General features: G+C 42.3%; 2 protein-coding genes across 4 annotated transcripts in view; one reads left to right on the top strand and one right to left on the bottom strand.

Annotated features, from left to right (window-relative positions):
- LOC105504455 (cytochrome b-c1 complex subunit 2, mitochondrial) overlaps positions 1-1,050 on the top strand; it is a 30,593-nt gene extending 29,543 nt beyond the window's left edge. The window contains exon 14 of the mRNA XM_011931902.1: positions 779-1,050. Coding sequence (XP_011787292.1) covers positions 779-862 — 84 coding nt within the window. The 3' untranslated portion in view covers positions 863-1,050. The remainder of the gene's footprint in view (positions 1-778) is intronic.
- A 505-nt stretch (positions 1,051-1,555) lies between these two features.
- The window catches only part of PDZD9 (PDZ domain containing 9), a 17,664-nt gene continuing 5,853 nt past the window's right edge, over positions 1,556-13,366 (bottom strand). For 2 of the 3 annotated variants that reach the window (XM_011931905.1, XM_011931904.1), the window contains 2 exons: positions 6,260-6,449; positions 1,556-2,348 (listed from right to left, as the gene is read on the bottom strand). In XM_011931905.1, coding sequence (XP_011787295.1) covers positions 1,955-2,348; positions 6,260-6,449 — 584 coding nt within the window. In that variant the 3' untranslated portion in view covers positions 1,556-1,954. Of the gene's footprint in view, positions 2,349-6,259; positions 6,450-12,952; positions 12,978-13,366 lie in introns of those variants that run through there. The other variant, XM_011931906.1, reaches the window with a different exon arrangement.

Below are 13,366 nucleotides of genomic sequence, written 5' to 3' on the forward strand. Positions count from 1 at the left end.
CTTAACCAGTCTTTGAACTTGGAAGTAGTGGCATAAAGAAGCCATTAGGGTAAAAAGTTTTACTTTTAAGTTAACAATCATTGTATTTTTGTTGACCCAGACTATTTGCCATTGTGATACAGAAACAGGAAAGTACATCCCTGCCTGAAGCCACACAACTGTATTTGAGAGTATCAGTGATGTTTTCCTTATCTCGCTTTTAATAGCTACCCTCTTACCGGAGCATTGCTCTTGCTTGGTTCATTACACATACAATGGAACATTCAGAGGAACAGCTAAGCTTTTCCCACACTGTCACAAATTAAAGCACCAGCCATCTCCTAGTTAATTTTCACAACAGCTATTATAGTAATTGCTGGCTTAGAATGTCCTATCCAAGGCCGGGTTGGTGGCTCATGCCTGTAATCCCAGCACTTTGGAAGGTCGAGGTGGGTGGATCACTTGAGGCTAGGAGTTCGAGACCAGCCTGCCCAATATGGCAAAATCCGGTCTCTACTAAAAATACAAAAATTAGCTGGGCATGGTGCCACATGCCTGTAATCCCAGCTCCTTGGGAGGCTGAGGCAGAGAATTGCTTGAACCTGGGAGGCGGAGGCTGCAGTGAGCCAAGATCACACCACTGCACTCCATGCTGGGTGACAGAGCAAGACTCCATCTCAAAAAAAAAAAAAAAAGAATGTCCTATCCATAAATTCTTAAAATGACAAAATAAGTTCACCAGCTTGATGACATATATTTTTATTTTTGTTAACTTTGTCTTTTGTTTGTTTCTTTAAAGGCTGCAAAGAAGTTTGTTTCTGGCCAGAAGTCGATGGCAGCAAGTGGAAATTTGGGACATACACCTTTTGTTGATGAGCTGTAATACTGACGCACACATTACAGGAGAGAGCTCAACATTCTCTCAGCCCAGAGCAGCAAACACATGAAAGTCAGAAATCTCTAATAAAACATTTGTCTTTTTTCCAGTGAGGTAAAATAAGGCATAAATGCAGGTAATTATTCTCAGCTGACCTAAAATCAATAAAACATTCTGCTTAGGTGTTTTTCTTACGTTTTTCTCAATGAGTTAATCAACAAGTATTTATTATGTGCTGATTGATATTTTTGTTGTAGATGCTTTAAAGGAGACAGGAATATAATTATTGAGTATAGAAGCATTAGAAACTATTAAAATTAAGGCCAAGTGGCTATCAGTATAAATAGTGCCAGGTTACTATTGGTGGCTTTTCAGATGAAAGCAAGTTCAAAATTTGTCATTTTGGGTATCAACAGCTAAATGGTCTGGTTTTTACCCGTTTTGCCTTTTTTGCAATAAAATTATTTCCGAAAAACATAAATGTCCTATCAATCATATCCTGTATTCCCATTAATTCATTTTTTATGTCTGATTTATCTTCACTGACAGAGTTTTGTTTTTCGCTCATCTGCTGTCTCTCCCTTATCTGTTACTATCCTGTCTCTTCCAAGTAATTAACTCTCAATTCAACATTTACAGTAAAAGAAGGGCTGAAAAGGGAAAAACAAAGAATTCTAATGTGAATAACTAGCCAAGGAATATGTCTCTTAGTTATTTTAATTATAGTACTTGAAGTTTACCAAAAAAAAGAGAGAATCTAAATATTTAAAGAAAAGTGTGTTTACATAAAGTGAGATTCTCTATTATGTTCAGACATTCTGATATTGGATTTCTCTACTGCATTTTCTAAAAGAAACGAAATTCTTCTCAGAAAGAAGGGTTTTATTCTGAAAATAAGATTTGCGAGGACTGCAAGAACCTAGGGAAGTCTTTAGATAATCCTATTGAAGAACATCTCTAAAGGCTTAATAACACAGTCATAAGAGAAGAGAATTGGTGAGTCTACAGACAGTCCTTGATAAGTATAGCAAACTTGTGCTTGGTGAGGCACAAAACTTGGGTGTCTGCAAGATAAATGCTCATATGACCACAGATTTGCTAACCAACCTTTGATACTGGTTGGGCTTTACCCTCTTCAACTTGGGCACAATCTTCCAGCCAAAATGCATCTGAGGTAGAGGAAGTAGAGGTGGAAGAGGTTTCATTGTCTTGCTTCACCATTATCCAGTATGGAGAAGGCGCCCTCACTTCTTTCTTATCGTCTCTGTGAATCATCACGTCACAATCAATGTCTTTTCCTACACTAATAGTATGGTTCTTCTTCTTATATCCATGCCAGTCTCTGGAGATGGATATTGGTCTCCTTGCAGAGTGATGTGCAGTTGACCATGGATATCTATAATATTGAAGTCTTCTATCTAAATCTACATTTTCATTATCATCACTGCTTATGAAAGATTCATCTTTTTCCAGTTCAGTTTTCTTTGGTGTGCTGAAATGAAAGAATAGTGAATAAAATAGATTCTTCATGTCTGAACATTTATGGTCCCCTAACAAGATGCCTTATAACTCGCTTTTTGACTTATAGAAGATACAATTTAGCTTTAGCACTACCTTTCTGTGTCATTGAAATGTTTCCCTTTTAAAAATTATCTTTAAATCTTTTTCCATTTCTAAATGGAAATCAAATTCTGCCTTAAATTACTTTACCATGCCCTAAAGAGTTTTGCACAGACTTATACTAGACTACTGACCAGAATATTAGGAGGTGTTAAAGGGTAGGTTAATTTCAGTACAGCTAAAGTGACAGGTTCAACCTGACCATCTCCTGAGAACTCTGTTCTTGTGGCTCACGTGGCAGGAACAGAATATTACTGATTTCCAGATGAGTCAGGAAGTCAGGAAATAGTGGGCCTTAAGGATCTTCAACATCCTAGTCATTAGTAAGTCTTCGAGTCTTTTTTTTAGAGAGGGTCTTGCTCTGTCACCCTTGCTGCAGTGCAGTGGCACAATCAGCTCACTGCAACCTTGAACTCCTAGACTCAAGTGACCCTCTGGCCTCTGTTTCCCAAGTAGCCGAGACTACAGGTGTGTATGCTGTGTGCTGCCACACCTGGCTAATTTTTAATTTGTTTTGTTTTGTTTGTAAAAACAGGATCTCCCTATGTTGCCCGTGCCTGTCTCAAACTCCTGGCCTCAAAGAATACCTTAGCCTCCAAAGTGCTAGGATTACAGGCATGAGCCACTGTGCCCAGCCAGGTTTTTGTTGTTGTTTTTAACTTTCTCCAATTATTGGCTTTCTTGATTGTTGAAACTAGGTGGTGCTTGCCTGCTAGTACCTTCAGGTCTCTGAACTTTCCTAATGCCTACAGTACCTGTGCTTGCTTTAACTTTCCAGAATGAGTGCTTTGTCACCTGCTTTCCCTCATCCTGGTGCTGTTGCCCAGCAGAACCAAATCTTTGTGATTACAAATCTCTGGTACATTCTGCCCTGCTAAAAGGAAATAGGTTTCTTCCCTGCCAACCTGTTAAGACTTCTGGTATTATCACTAATAACCTTGGCGATCTGCCTGTTGTATTTGCTTCCAAGAATTTGAATGGCTTTTCCTAAAGTTTATCTCTTCCAGTAATAAACAGTTGATAATGAGTAATTTTTACTAAGAGCCACTAGTCTTAAATACTGATTTTCTTTGTCTAATTTGCCTTCAGACACACTTAGGTCTTCCTGAACAGCACATGAATTTTTTTTTAAAATCCAAGTATTAATAACTTTTTTTTTTCAGACTGCAGGGTGAATCCTTGGCAACTCTGATGGTTAGGTAACCATAAAGGACAGGTAAATTATCATTAGGTAATAAAGCCACAACCCTGCAGAGGTCAGGATTGGCTGGAAACAAACTTTCTAGACCATTCGGCCTACCCAGAGCGTTAAATGGAGAATTTTCTCCAGTGTGTATACCCGGTGCCATTTTCTCCTGGAAAAGGTTATGCCAGCTTTGTGAAAGCAGCTTTTTCCTTTCCCTTCTTTCCCTGCCCCGTTACACCTAAGTTACTAAAATGCTGTAGATATGAGTACTTTGCCTAATTAAGAAAGGGAGTCAGCAGGTGCTTGGTATTGTTATTTAAGTTTGCGGGTTTTCGCCTCATACTTGAGTTGTGCTGTTCTATCTTTTCTTTGCTTTTGAATGGTCAGTCTGCCATCCTTAGAATTTAATATTCTGGATCTCAGAACTCCTCCATGTAATGAAAATGCTTAGAACATAGTTGTTACGTTGTCATCTAAAAGATGAACCCATGGTTTTAGAGTCGTGCCCTCCAGTGTAGGAGTCGCTGAGTAGGATTTGATTGTGACTTGTGATCATGCTACTACACTACAGCCTGAGGGACAGAGTGAGACCCTGTCTCAAAAATAAGACTTTTAAAATTAAAAATTAAAAACAAATGAACCGTTGACCACATGAAAGTCCTAGGGCAATTTTAGCAAAACAAGACAGACTCAGTCCCTGCCTTCATGGAGTTCACATTCTCCCAGGGAAACACAGTGAACAACTGATTACACAGATTATTTCATTAAAATTGGGATAAATGTGAAGGAGCGAGCTGCGAAGGCATATGTCAGATGGACGTGTTTCTAGGAAGACCCCTTGGAGAAGGTACACTGGAGCCTTCAAGGGTGACTACTGAAGAGCAAAGTTACGAGCATGTTGCAGACAGAGAAGAGCAAGTGCAAAGACCCTGAGGCAAAGAGCAACAAAAGGCAGGGAGCTGGAAGCTAAAGTGGGATAGAGAAGGATGGGGAAAGCAGTATGAGTTGAAGTTGGAATGGTATGCAGAGGCCAGCTGAACCCCGTAGAGCATTATAGGCCAATGTGAGGATTTTGACATTTATCCAAAGAACAAAAAGTCTTGAGATTTTTTATAGGAATATGCCAGGATCAGATTTGCATTACAAAAAGATCATTCTGGCCAGGCTTGGTTGCTCATGCCTCTAATCCCAGCACTTAGGGAGACCGAGGCAGGCAGATCACCTGAGGTCAGCAGTGTGAAACCAGCTTGGCCAACATGGTAAAACTTCGTCTCTACTTAAAATACAAAAATTAGCTGGGTGTGGTGGCATGCGCCTGTAATCCCAGCTACCCTGGAGGCTGAGGCAGGAGAATGACTTGAACCTGGGAGGCAGAGGTTGCAGTGAGCCAGGATCACTCCACTGCATTCCAGCCTGGCGACAAGAGCAAAACCAAGAAAAAAAAATACAGTTTTGGTGATAATACAATTTGAAAGTAATTAGCATGTGGATAGAGAAACCACAGGCATCAATGAAATTGGCCAGGAGAAAGGACACCAAGAGGAAATGGCCAGAAGTAATAGGACAGCAGGAAAATCAGGGGAGTGTGGTGTCACAGAAGCCTGGGAAGTGCTATTTCAAGAAGAGAGTGGGTGGAAAGTGTTAAGTGTCTAGTGCTGCTCAGAAGCCAAGCAAGATAAAGACAGAAGAATGTAGTGGGATGAGAAGTGTGAAGGCTATGGGTGGCCCTGGGAAAAGGACTCAGCCAAGGGATGAAAGCAAAGCCTAGATTGAAGTGGGTTGAGGAGTGTCCGGGAAGTGGCATCTCTCAAGGAAACAGAGGTGTCTAATACAGCTTTTAGCAAGTTGGGAAGGGATGGAAGAGACTCCAGTGGCTAGAGAGGGTAGGGAGAGGAGAGTGGACTGACGATAGGATTTGCCAAGATGAGAGAATTTTAAAAAGGCTTAGATGTTACTGGGAAGGACCCGGAGAGAAAAAAATTGAATATGTTAAAGAAAATAGGATTTGCAAGAAGCCTTTTTTTTTTTTTTTTGAGACAAAATCTTGCTCTGTCTCTAGGCTGGAGTGCAGTGGTGCGATCTCGGCTCACGGCAACTTCCGACTCCCAGGTTCAAGCGATTCTCCTGCCTCAGCCTCCTGAATAGCTGGGATTACAGGTGCTCACCACCACATGCAGCTAATTTTTGTAATTTTAGTAGAGAAGGGGGTTTCACCATGTTGGCCAGGATGGTCTCGATCTCCTGACCTCGTGATCCGCCTGCCTCCCAAAGTGTTGGGATTACAAGCATGAGCCACCATACCCGGCCCACAAGAAGCATTTTAAGGGCTGACTTGGGAAGGAGAGGCACCATTCAGGTAGGCACAGGGACAAAATTCCCAACTGATGACTTGTTTTTTAACTTCAAGTTGACTTTATCATGCTTTCTCATATTAGATCCTACAGATCTAATACCAGAAACCCAGGAAATTACTCTGACAGTGTCACCAGTCGTCCTGTCATTATCCTTATTTGATAATTGTCACATTAAACCATCTGTGCCTCACAGGCCCTGGGATTCTGTATTATAACAAAGAGTTCCTAAAATGAACTATTTACCTTGTTACTGGGAATTTGGCCTCAGGGATTAAATCATATATTTCTAGCCATTCTTCAGGAATGTTAATAAAATCTCGGTAAACCTTGATTTGTAGCACTGTTCCAATGGTGATATGTTGCAAAAGCTGTAAAAATTCTCGAAGAGTATATCCTAACACGTTGGCATGGCCAACACTAATCAGAACATCACCTGAAGAGGGAAAGAATTATATATCAGTAAAACTAGGGGTTTAAAGGGGCCATATTGATTTCTAGCTTTATTGTGAGGTATTTCATTTTATGTGTTCATACTGTTGATTCTTTTTGAACCAAAACCAGGCTTCAGCCTTTTTTTTTTGAGATGAAGTCTCACTGTCGCCCAAGCTGGAGTGTAGTGATGCGATCTCAGCTCACTGCAAGCTCCGCCTCCCAGGTTCAAGTGATTCTCCTGCCTCAGCCTCCCAAGTAGCTAGGATTATGGGCACGTGCCACCATGCCAGGCTAATTTTTGTTTGTTTGTTTGTTTTGTATTTTTAGTAGAGATGGGGTTTCACCATGTTGGCCAGGCTAGTCTCAAACTCTTGACCTCAGGTGATCTGTGCACCTCGGCCTCCCAAACTGCTGGGATGACAGGCATGAGCCACCCCGCCTGGCCTAGCCCTTATTTAATAAAGATGTTCATCTCCATGATATGAATGTCCTTTGCATAATGAAGAGTATATGCAAGATGTTTCTTAATAGCAGTATAATGGTAGACATTATATGATGTTTTTGAGACATTTCTGAAGTTCTCGGTGTGACAGAGGCTAAAAAACATTTATAATCAGAACCAGCCTTTAGGATTCTAAAAATAGATTAGTTTCAAATAAAATGAATGGCTATTACTAGGAAAGAAAAAACCATTTACACTAAGTGATGAATAAATGACCTACTTTCTATTATACCTGCCTGGCAATTTCCAGTGCCCTCTACAGTTAATAGACCACATTAAACATAAAACCTTTCATTTTAATTCTCTACCCTTGTGCAGTATTGAGCAAATAATTCTGTATAAAACATTGGGCAATTAGGCATGCTTTAATTAACTGTAAGATGTGTGTGCAGTGAGTATGTTGGTTTAAAGGGATTTGACAGCTAGGTTTCCCTACCTTAGGGCAATGCAGGACAAGGAAAGAAACAAGATGGTCAACCATGCAGCTTCTGAGCCCCCAGCAGGTGGGAAGAGGACTACATCTTGAGCACTAACCCCCGAAACCCCCAAATTGAAAGAACCTAAAAAGACCAATTATTCACTTGCTCCAACCTCCCCCCATGTCCCCACCTCCAGCAGCTAGGTCATGGACCTGTGAGTGAGATCCAGCCACTTGATACTCCCACCTGGGTCACTGAACCTGGAGGAGGAGACGCAGAAGAGTGACAGGAGCTTCTAGTTGCCAGGGGTAGTTACACACAGCTCTTGGTTCTCACCATTTTCCAAGCCTGCTTCTCCAGCCTTTTGAGCGATTCTGTCAGACTCAGTATCCCAAATTCAGTGCATTAACAGAAGTGTTTTCTGTTTTTTGCAATGAGGAACTCTGACTGCTACAACGGCATTCAGCAAGACTTCAGAAAGGAATACAAAGGATTTGCTTTTTAAGGACCAATTCACGTTGGGCAAAATCTTAAGTCTTCAGATCTTATTAGTACTGACCTGCTGGGGACCCTCAGTCAGCCTCATTCTAAGACAGCTGAAGCCTAACCTCAGAGAAGAAAAGGGTCAAGAAGAAGTGCCTTCTCTGATGCATGCACTGGGCTTCAATCAGGAATTACACTGATCCCAAAAGAAGCCTCCAAGGATGCCAAGGACAAATGTCCACAGCTCTAGATCCTATCAGAAACAAATTTCCCAGAATTCAAGAAAATGGATACTTAGAAGGGTGGAGAAAAACCTTCTCCTTTGGTCTTAAGCAGTAGCTGGGGGTAATACAATCAACCATGGATCTGAAGCTCACTTCAGAATGAAACAAGGCTACCTGCAGCTTGAGCAATACGAAACAGATGCTCATCCTACTGAGGTTAATTACAATGGCCAAAAAAAAAAAAAAAAAAAAAATTCCCCAGATGAGCTTACTTACCTAATGTTAAAAGCAGTGTTTATAGCTGAAAGCTATGGCTTGGCATTCTGCTTAATTATGTTGTAAAAGAGTGACTTTTATCAAGAGGGCAGAAGATAAACAGCTTAATTTCCTGACCGTTCTGGCTGTAAACCAAACATGTCAGCATATGAATGTGCTTACTCTAGCAATAGATACTAACATTGCCTTTCATACAGAAACACCAATTTGGTATTTATGAACACCAACCTCATTACACATTTTTTTTCTGTTTTAATGGGCTATAGGATGACATTATATAAACTTTGTCTCGATTACCTACATTAAATCAACTTTGCAGCAGCCAAGCCACTACTGAAAAATATTTTATTTTTTCATCTCTCCCAACTAGGCTGGAAGTTCCTTAAGTTCTTCATGGCTAGGGACCATGTCTGTGTGGTTCACCACTACATCCCCAGTGCCTAGCTGGGTGTCTGCACACACTAGGTCTTCAGGAAATGCTTAGGCAGTAGCCAGTCTATGACTTGTATTTACTGTAGAAGCTACATTAATTTCTTTTTTTTTCTTTTTTTTTTTTTCTTGAGACAGGGTCTCACTTTGTCACCCAGGCTGGAGTGTGGGGATGCAAATACAGCTCACTGCAGCCTCGACCTCCAGGGCTCAAGCAACCCTCCTGCCTCAGCCCTGGGAGGAGCTGGGACTCCAAGTGCATATGCCCACCATGTTGGGCTAGTTTTTGTATTTTTTATTGAAATGGGGTTTTGTCATGTTGCCCTGGCTGGTCTCGAACTCCGAGCTCCAACAATTTGCCCACCTCCGCTTCTCAAAGGGCTGAGATTCCAGGTGTGTGCTACCGCAGCCGGCCTACATTAATTTCTTAAGACTTAGAATATCAGAAGCTGTTAAGGCCATACTGGCCAAAAGGAACTTAAAGTTTAGCCAAAATAAACTAACACAAAATAAATTAGGAAATCAAGGCAAAACCCTATCCTGAAACACCAAAGGAGAGAGATTTCAGCACATAGATAAAAGATAATGGGGCTGGGAGGAAATGGGGTCAAAGAAATAGCATGTTTCTACAATTATCATCTCCCAAAATCTCATCATCTGTAAGTAAAGTCTGTAAACCACTGAGTTACAGACTTTAAAGCCTAGACTGATGCTGAGGAGAACTGGCAGGCTTGTCACAAAGAGATTTGGGGCTCTGGACTTACTCTGTATTCAAATCTCATTTCTAGTTGTTAGGCAATTGGATGGAAAGGTATAGGCTTTCTAGGCAGACATGGGTTCAAATCCCAGCTCTGAACACAGACTCAGTTGTGTTAACTAAGATGAACAAGTTATTTCGTCTCTCTAATCCTCTATATTTTCATTATCTACATTTCAGGAGTGTTGCAAACTTTAAATTAGATAACACATGGGGCCAGGTGAGATGGCTCATGCCTGTAATCCCAGCACTTTGGGAGACTGAGACAGGAGGATTGCTTGAGCCCAGAGGTTCGAGGCTGTAGTAAGCTATGATTGCACTACTGCACTCCTGCACTCCAGCCTGTGTGACAGTGAGACCATGTCTCTTATACAAATAAAATTAAAAATTGGAGTAAAAAAAAGATAATAGATGGGGAAATATCTCTCACAATGCCTGGGAGAAATATTCATTTATTATTTATTTATTTATTAAGCAAAGACATAACAAATGAGCCACTACTTTAGGTGTAACAGTTAATATTGTCAACTTAATTGGATCAAAGGATGCAAAGTATTGTTTCTGGGTATGTCTGTGAAGGTGTTGCCAGAAAAGATTAACATTTGAGTCAATGGACTTGGAGAGGCGGACCCGACCCTCAAATCTGGGTGGGTACCATCCAATCAGCTACCAGCATGGCTAGAAAAAGCGGGTGGAAAAAGGTGGAATGAGCAGACTTGCTGAGTCTTCAGCCTTCATCTTTCTCCTGTGCTGGAGGCTTCCTGCCCTCGAACATCAGACTCCAAGTTATTTGGCTTTTGGACTCTTGGACTTACACCAGTGGTTTGCCAGGGGCTCTCAGGCCTTCAGCCACAGACTAGAGGCTACACTGTCAGCTTCCCAACTGTTGAGGTTTTGGGACTCGCACTGAGCCACTATTGGCTTCCCTGCTCTTCAGCTTGCAGATGGAGGGGCAGAATGATATGGTTTGGTTCTGTGTCCCCATCCAAATGTCATTGCCAGTTGTAATCCCCACATTTTGAAGGAGGGACCTGTAATCCCCACGTGTGGAGGGAGGGAGGTGATTGGATCATGGGGGCGGTTTCCCCCATGCTGTTCTCATGATAGTGAGTTCTCATAAGATCTGATGGTTGTATGAGTGTTTGACAGCTCCTCCTTCACATACTCACACTCTCTCCTGCCGCCTTGTGTAGAAAATGCCTGATTCCTCCTCCACCATGATTGTAAGTTTCCTGAGGCCTCCCCAGCCATACGGAACTGTGAGTCAATTAAACCTCCTTCATGTATAAATTATCCAGTCTCAGGCAGTATCTTTACAGCAGTGTGAGAATGCACTAATAGAGTAGGTGAGTCCTGGACTTAAAAGATGAAATTCAAGACTGCTTCTAACCTCAAAGAGCCCACTAACTATAGCCCTGTCATGAGATTCTCTATTGCCCACCTAAGAGCATACTCCTGTCCCACTCTAGCAACCCTGGAGTATGCACCCGGATCATCACCCAGCATCTGTCACCTGACCTTGAAGAAGCTGAGGAAAAGCAGAAAACCCCATGGGACCTGTCCTGGAGTTCTTTTGTTCTGGTAAGTCCAGAACTCTCCACCGGTCGCCGTTTGTTCTCCACCACCAAGTAGTGATGTGTGGGGAAAATGCTTTGGATTTTAAGGTATAGCAAACTGTTTCATAAAACCATTATGTATCTGCTTTCTTCTTTAATCCATTGCTTGGAACCCTTAGCTGCAAATTAGAATCACCTGAGGAGCTTTTAAAACATAAACTGCCCTGTCCCAGTCCAAGAACGATTGAATCAAAAACCTGTGGGGAGATAGGGACCAGGCATCTTGGTTTTAAAAACTTCCCCAATGATTCTAATAGGTAACCAGGGTTGCAAACCAGTGGCTTAATCCACTGGGACCCCCATACAGCCATCATTTTTTATTAAAACACACACAGGCAAAAGTCTAGAGAATCTGTAAGAACAGCCTAAGAGATTATTTCCAATATTTCTATAGCACTTCAGTTTTAAAAGCACTTTCATAAAAATTATTTCATCAGGCTGGGCTCAATGGCTCACACCTGTAATCCCAGCACTTTTGGAGGCCACATGGGAGGATTGCTTGAGGCCAGGAGTTTGAGACCAGTCTGGACAACATAGTGAGACACCACCCACCCACCGCCTCCACTGCCCACGTCTACAAAAAAATAAAAAATAAAATAAAATTAGCTGGGCATGGTGGTACACGCCTGAGTCCCAGCTACTCAGGAGGCTGAAGCAGGAAGATCACTTGAGCCAAGGAGTTTAAGGCCACAATAAGCCATGATCAAGCCACTGCACTCCAGCATGGGTGACAGAATGATACCCCATCTATCAAACACACACGCATTATTTCATCAAATCTTAGCAACCTCTGACAAACACAGGATTCTCCCAATTCAAAGATGAGGTGACTGAGGCCTGAAAGGTTAAGTGGCTTTGCCCAGGGTCACAGAACTAAAAAGTGTCAGACCCTGGGCCTGACTCAGGACAGCTAACACAGTATGTTTTTTCCTTCTCACGACTGCGGCAGCCCATTCTGCTTCCCCAGCTCCTGGGCACAGCACTAGGCCCCGGCCAGGCACTGAGAAAACACCTCTTGAACAGCATAGAAAATTCATTCACCCAAAGACACGAGGAGCAGGGCGGTATTGGTAAAGCCGTTAGGCTCTGGAGTCTGACAGAGAAGGTTCAAATCCCAGCTCCTCGGAGTGACCATGGGAGAGTTACTAAATACCTGATTCCTTGTCTGCAAGGTGGTTTCATGCAGAATCTAGCTCAGGGTTTGTGAGAGTGAAATGAGAGCATGCAGCTAAGTGTTAGCAATGCTTAATACTGCCTACAAAAGAAAATATCTTTATGCACAGAGAGCCATAGCTCTGGAGCTGTGGTCCCTGAATCCCCACATAGGAGAAACAGGTGAATTGGACAAGGAGCTCAATCTCACTGACCCTCATTAAGTAAATTTAATTTTCTTATTTTTTTAGAGATAGGGTCTCACTCTGTTACCCAGGTTGGCGTGCAGTGGCACAATCATAGCTCACTGCAGCCTCGGCTTCCTGCGCTCAAGTGATCCTCCCACCTCAGCTTCCCGAGTAGCTAGGATTACAGGCACGCATCATGCGGGGCTACTTTTGTTTTGTTGTAGAAATGGTGATATGGTTTGGATTTGTGTCCCCGCCCAAATCTTATGTTGAACTGTAGTCCCCGCTGTTGGAGGAGGGACCTGTGGGGAGGTGGTTGGATCATGGGGGCAGATTTCCCCCTTGCTGTTCTCGTGATAGCGAGTGAGTTCTCATGAGATTTGGTTGTTTAAACTGTGTAGCACCTCCCCCTGCTCTCTCTTCCTCCTGTTCCAACCGTGTAAGACTGTAAGACGTACCTCCTTCCTCTTCACCTTCTGCCATGACTGTAAGTTTCCTGAGGCCTCTCCAGCTGTGCTTCCTGCAGAACCATGAGCCAGTTAAACCTCTTTTCTTACAAATTACCCAGTTTCAGGTTTTTCTTTATAGCAGTGCAAGAATGGACTAATACAGACAGCGTCTCACTGTGTTGCTCAGGCTGGCCTTGGACTCCTGGCCTCACCTGATCCTCTCACCTTGGCTTCCCAAAGTGCTAGAATTACAGGTATAAGCCCACTGTACCTGGCCAGAATTAAATGAATTAATATGCCTAACAGTGATAGTTATATAAGTGATAGCCATTGGCTGGCCCATAGTAAGTTCTCAACTAATGTTGTCATATCTTTTTTTTTTTTTTTTTTGAGACAGAGTCTCACTCTGTCACCCAGGCTGGA

Source organism: Colobus angolensis, unplaced genomic scaffold (assembly GCF_000951035.1).
Source record: "Colobus angolensis palliatus isolate OR3802 unplaced genomic scaffold, Cang.pa_1.0 Scaffold92, whole genome shotgun sequence".
Classification (NCBI taxonomy): Eukaryota; Metazoa; Chordata; class Mammalia; order Primates; family Cercopithecidae; genus Colobus; species Colobus angolensis.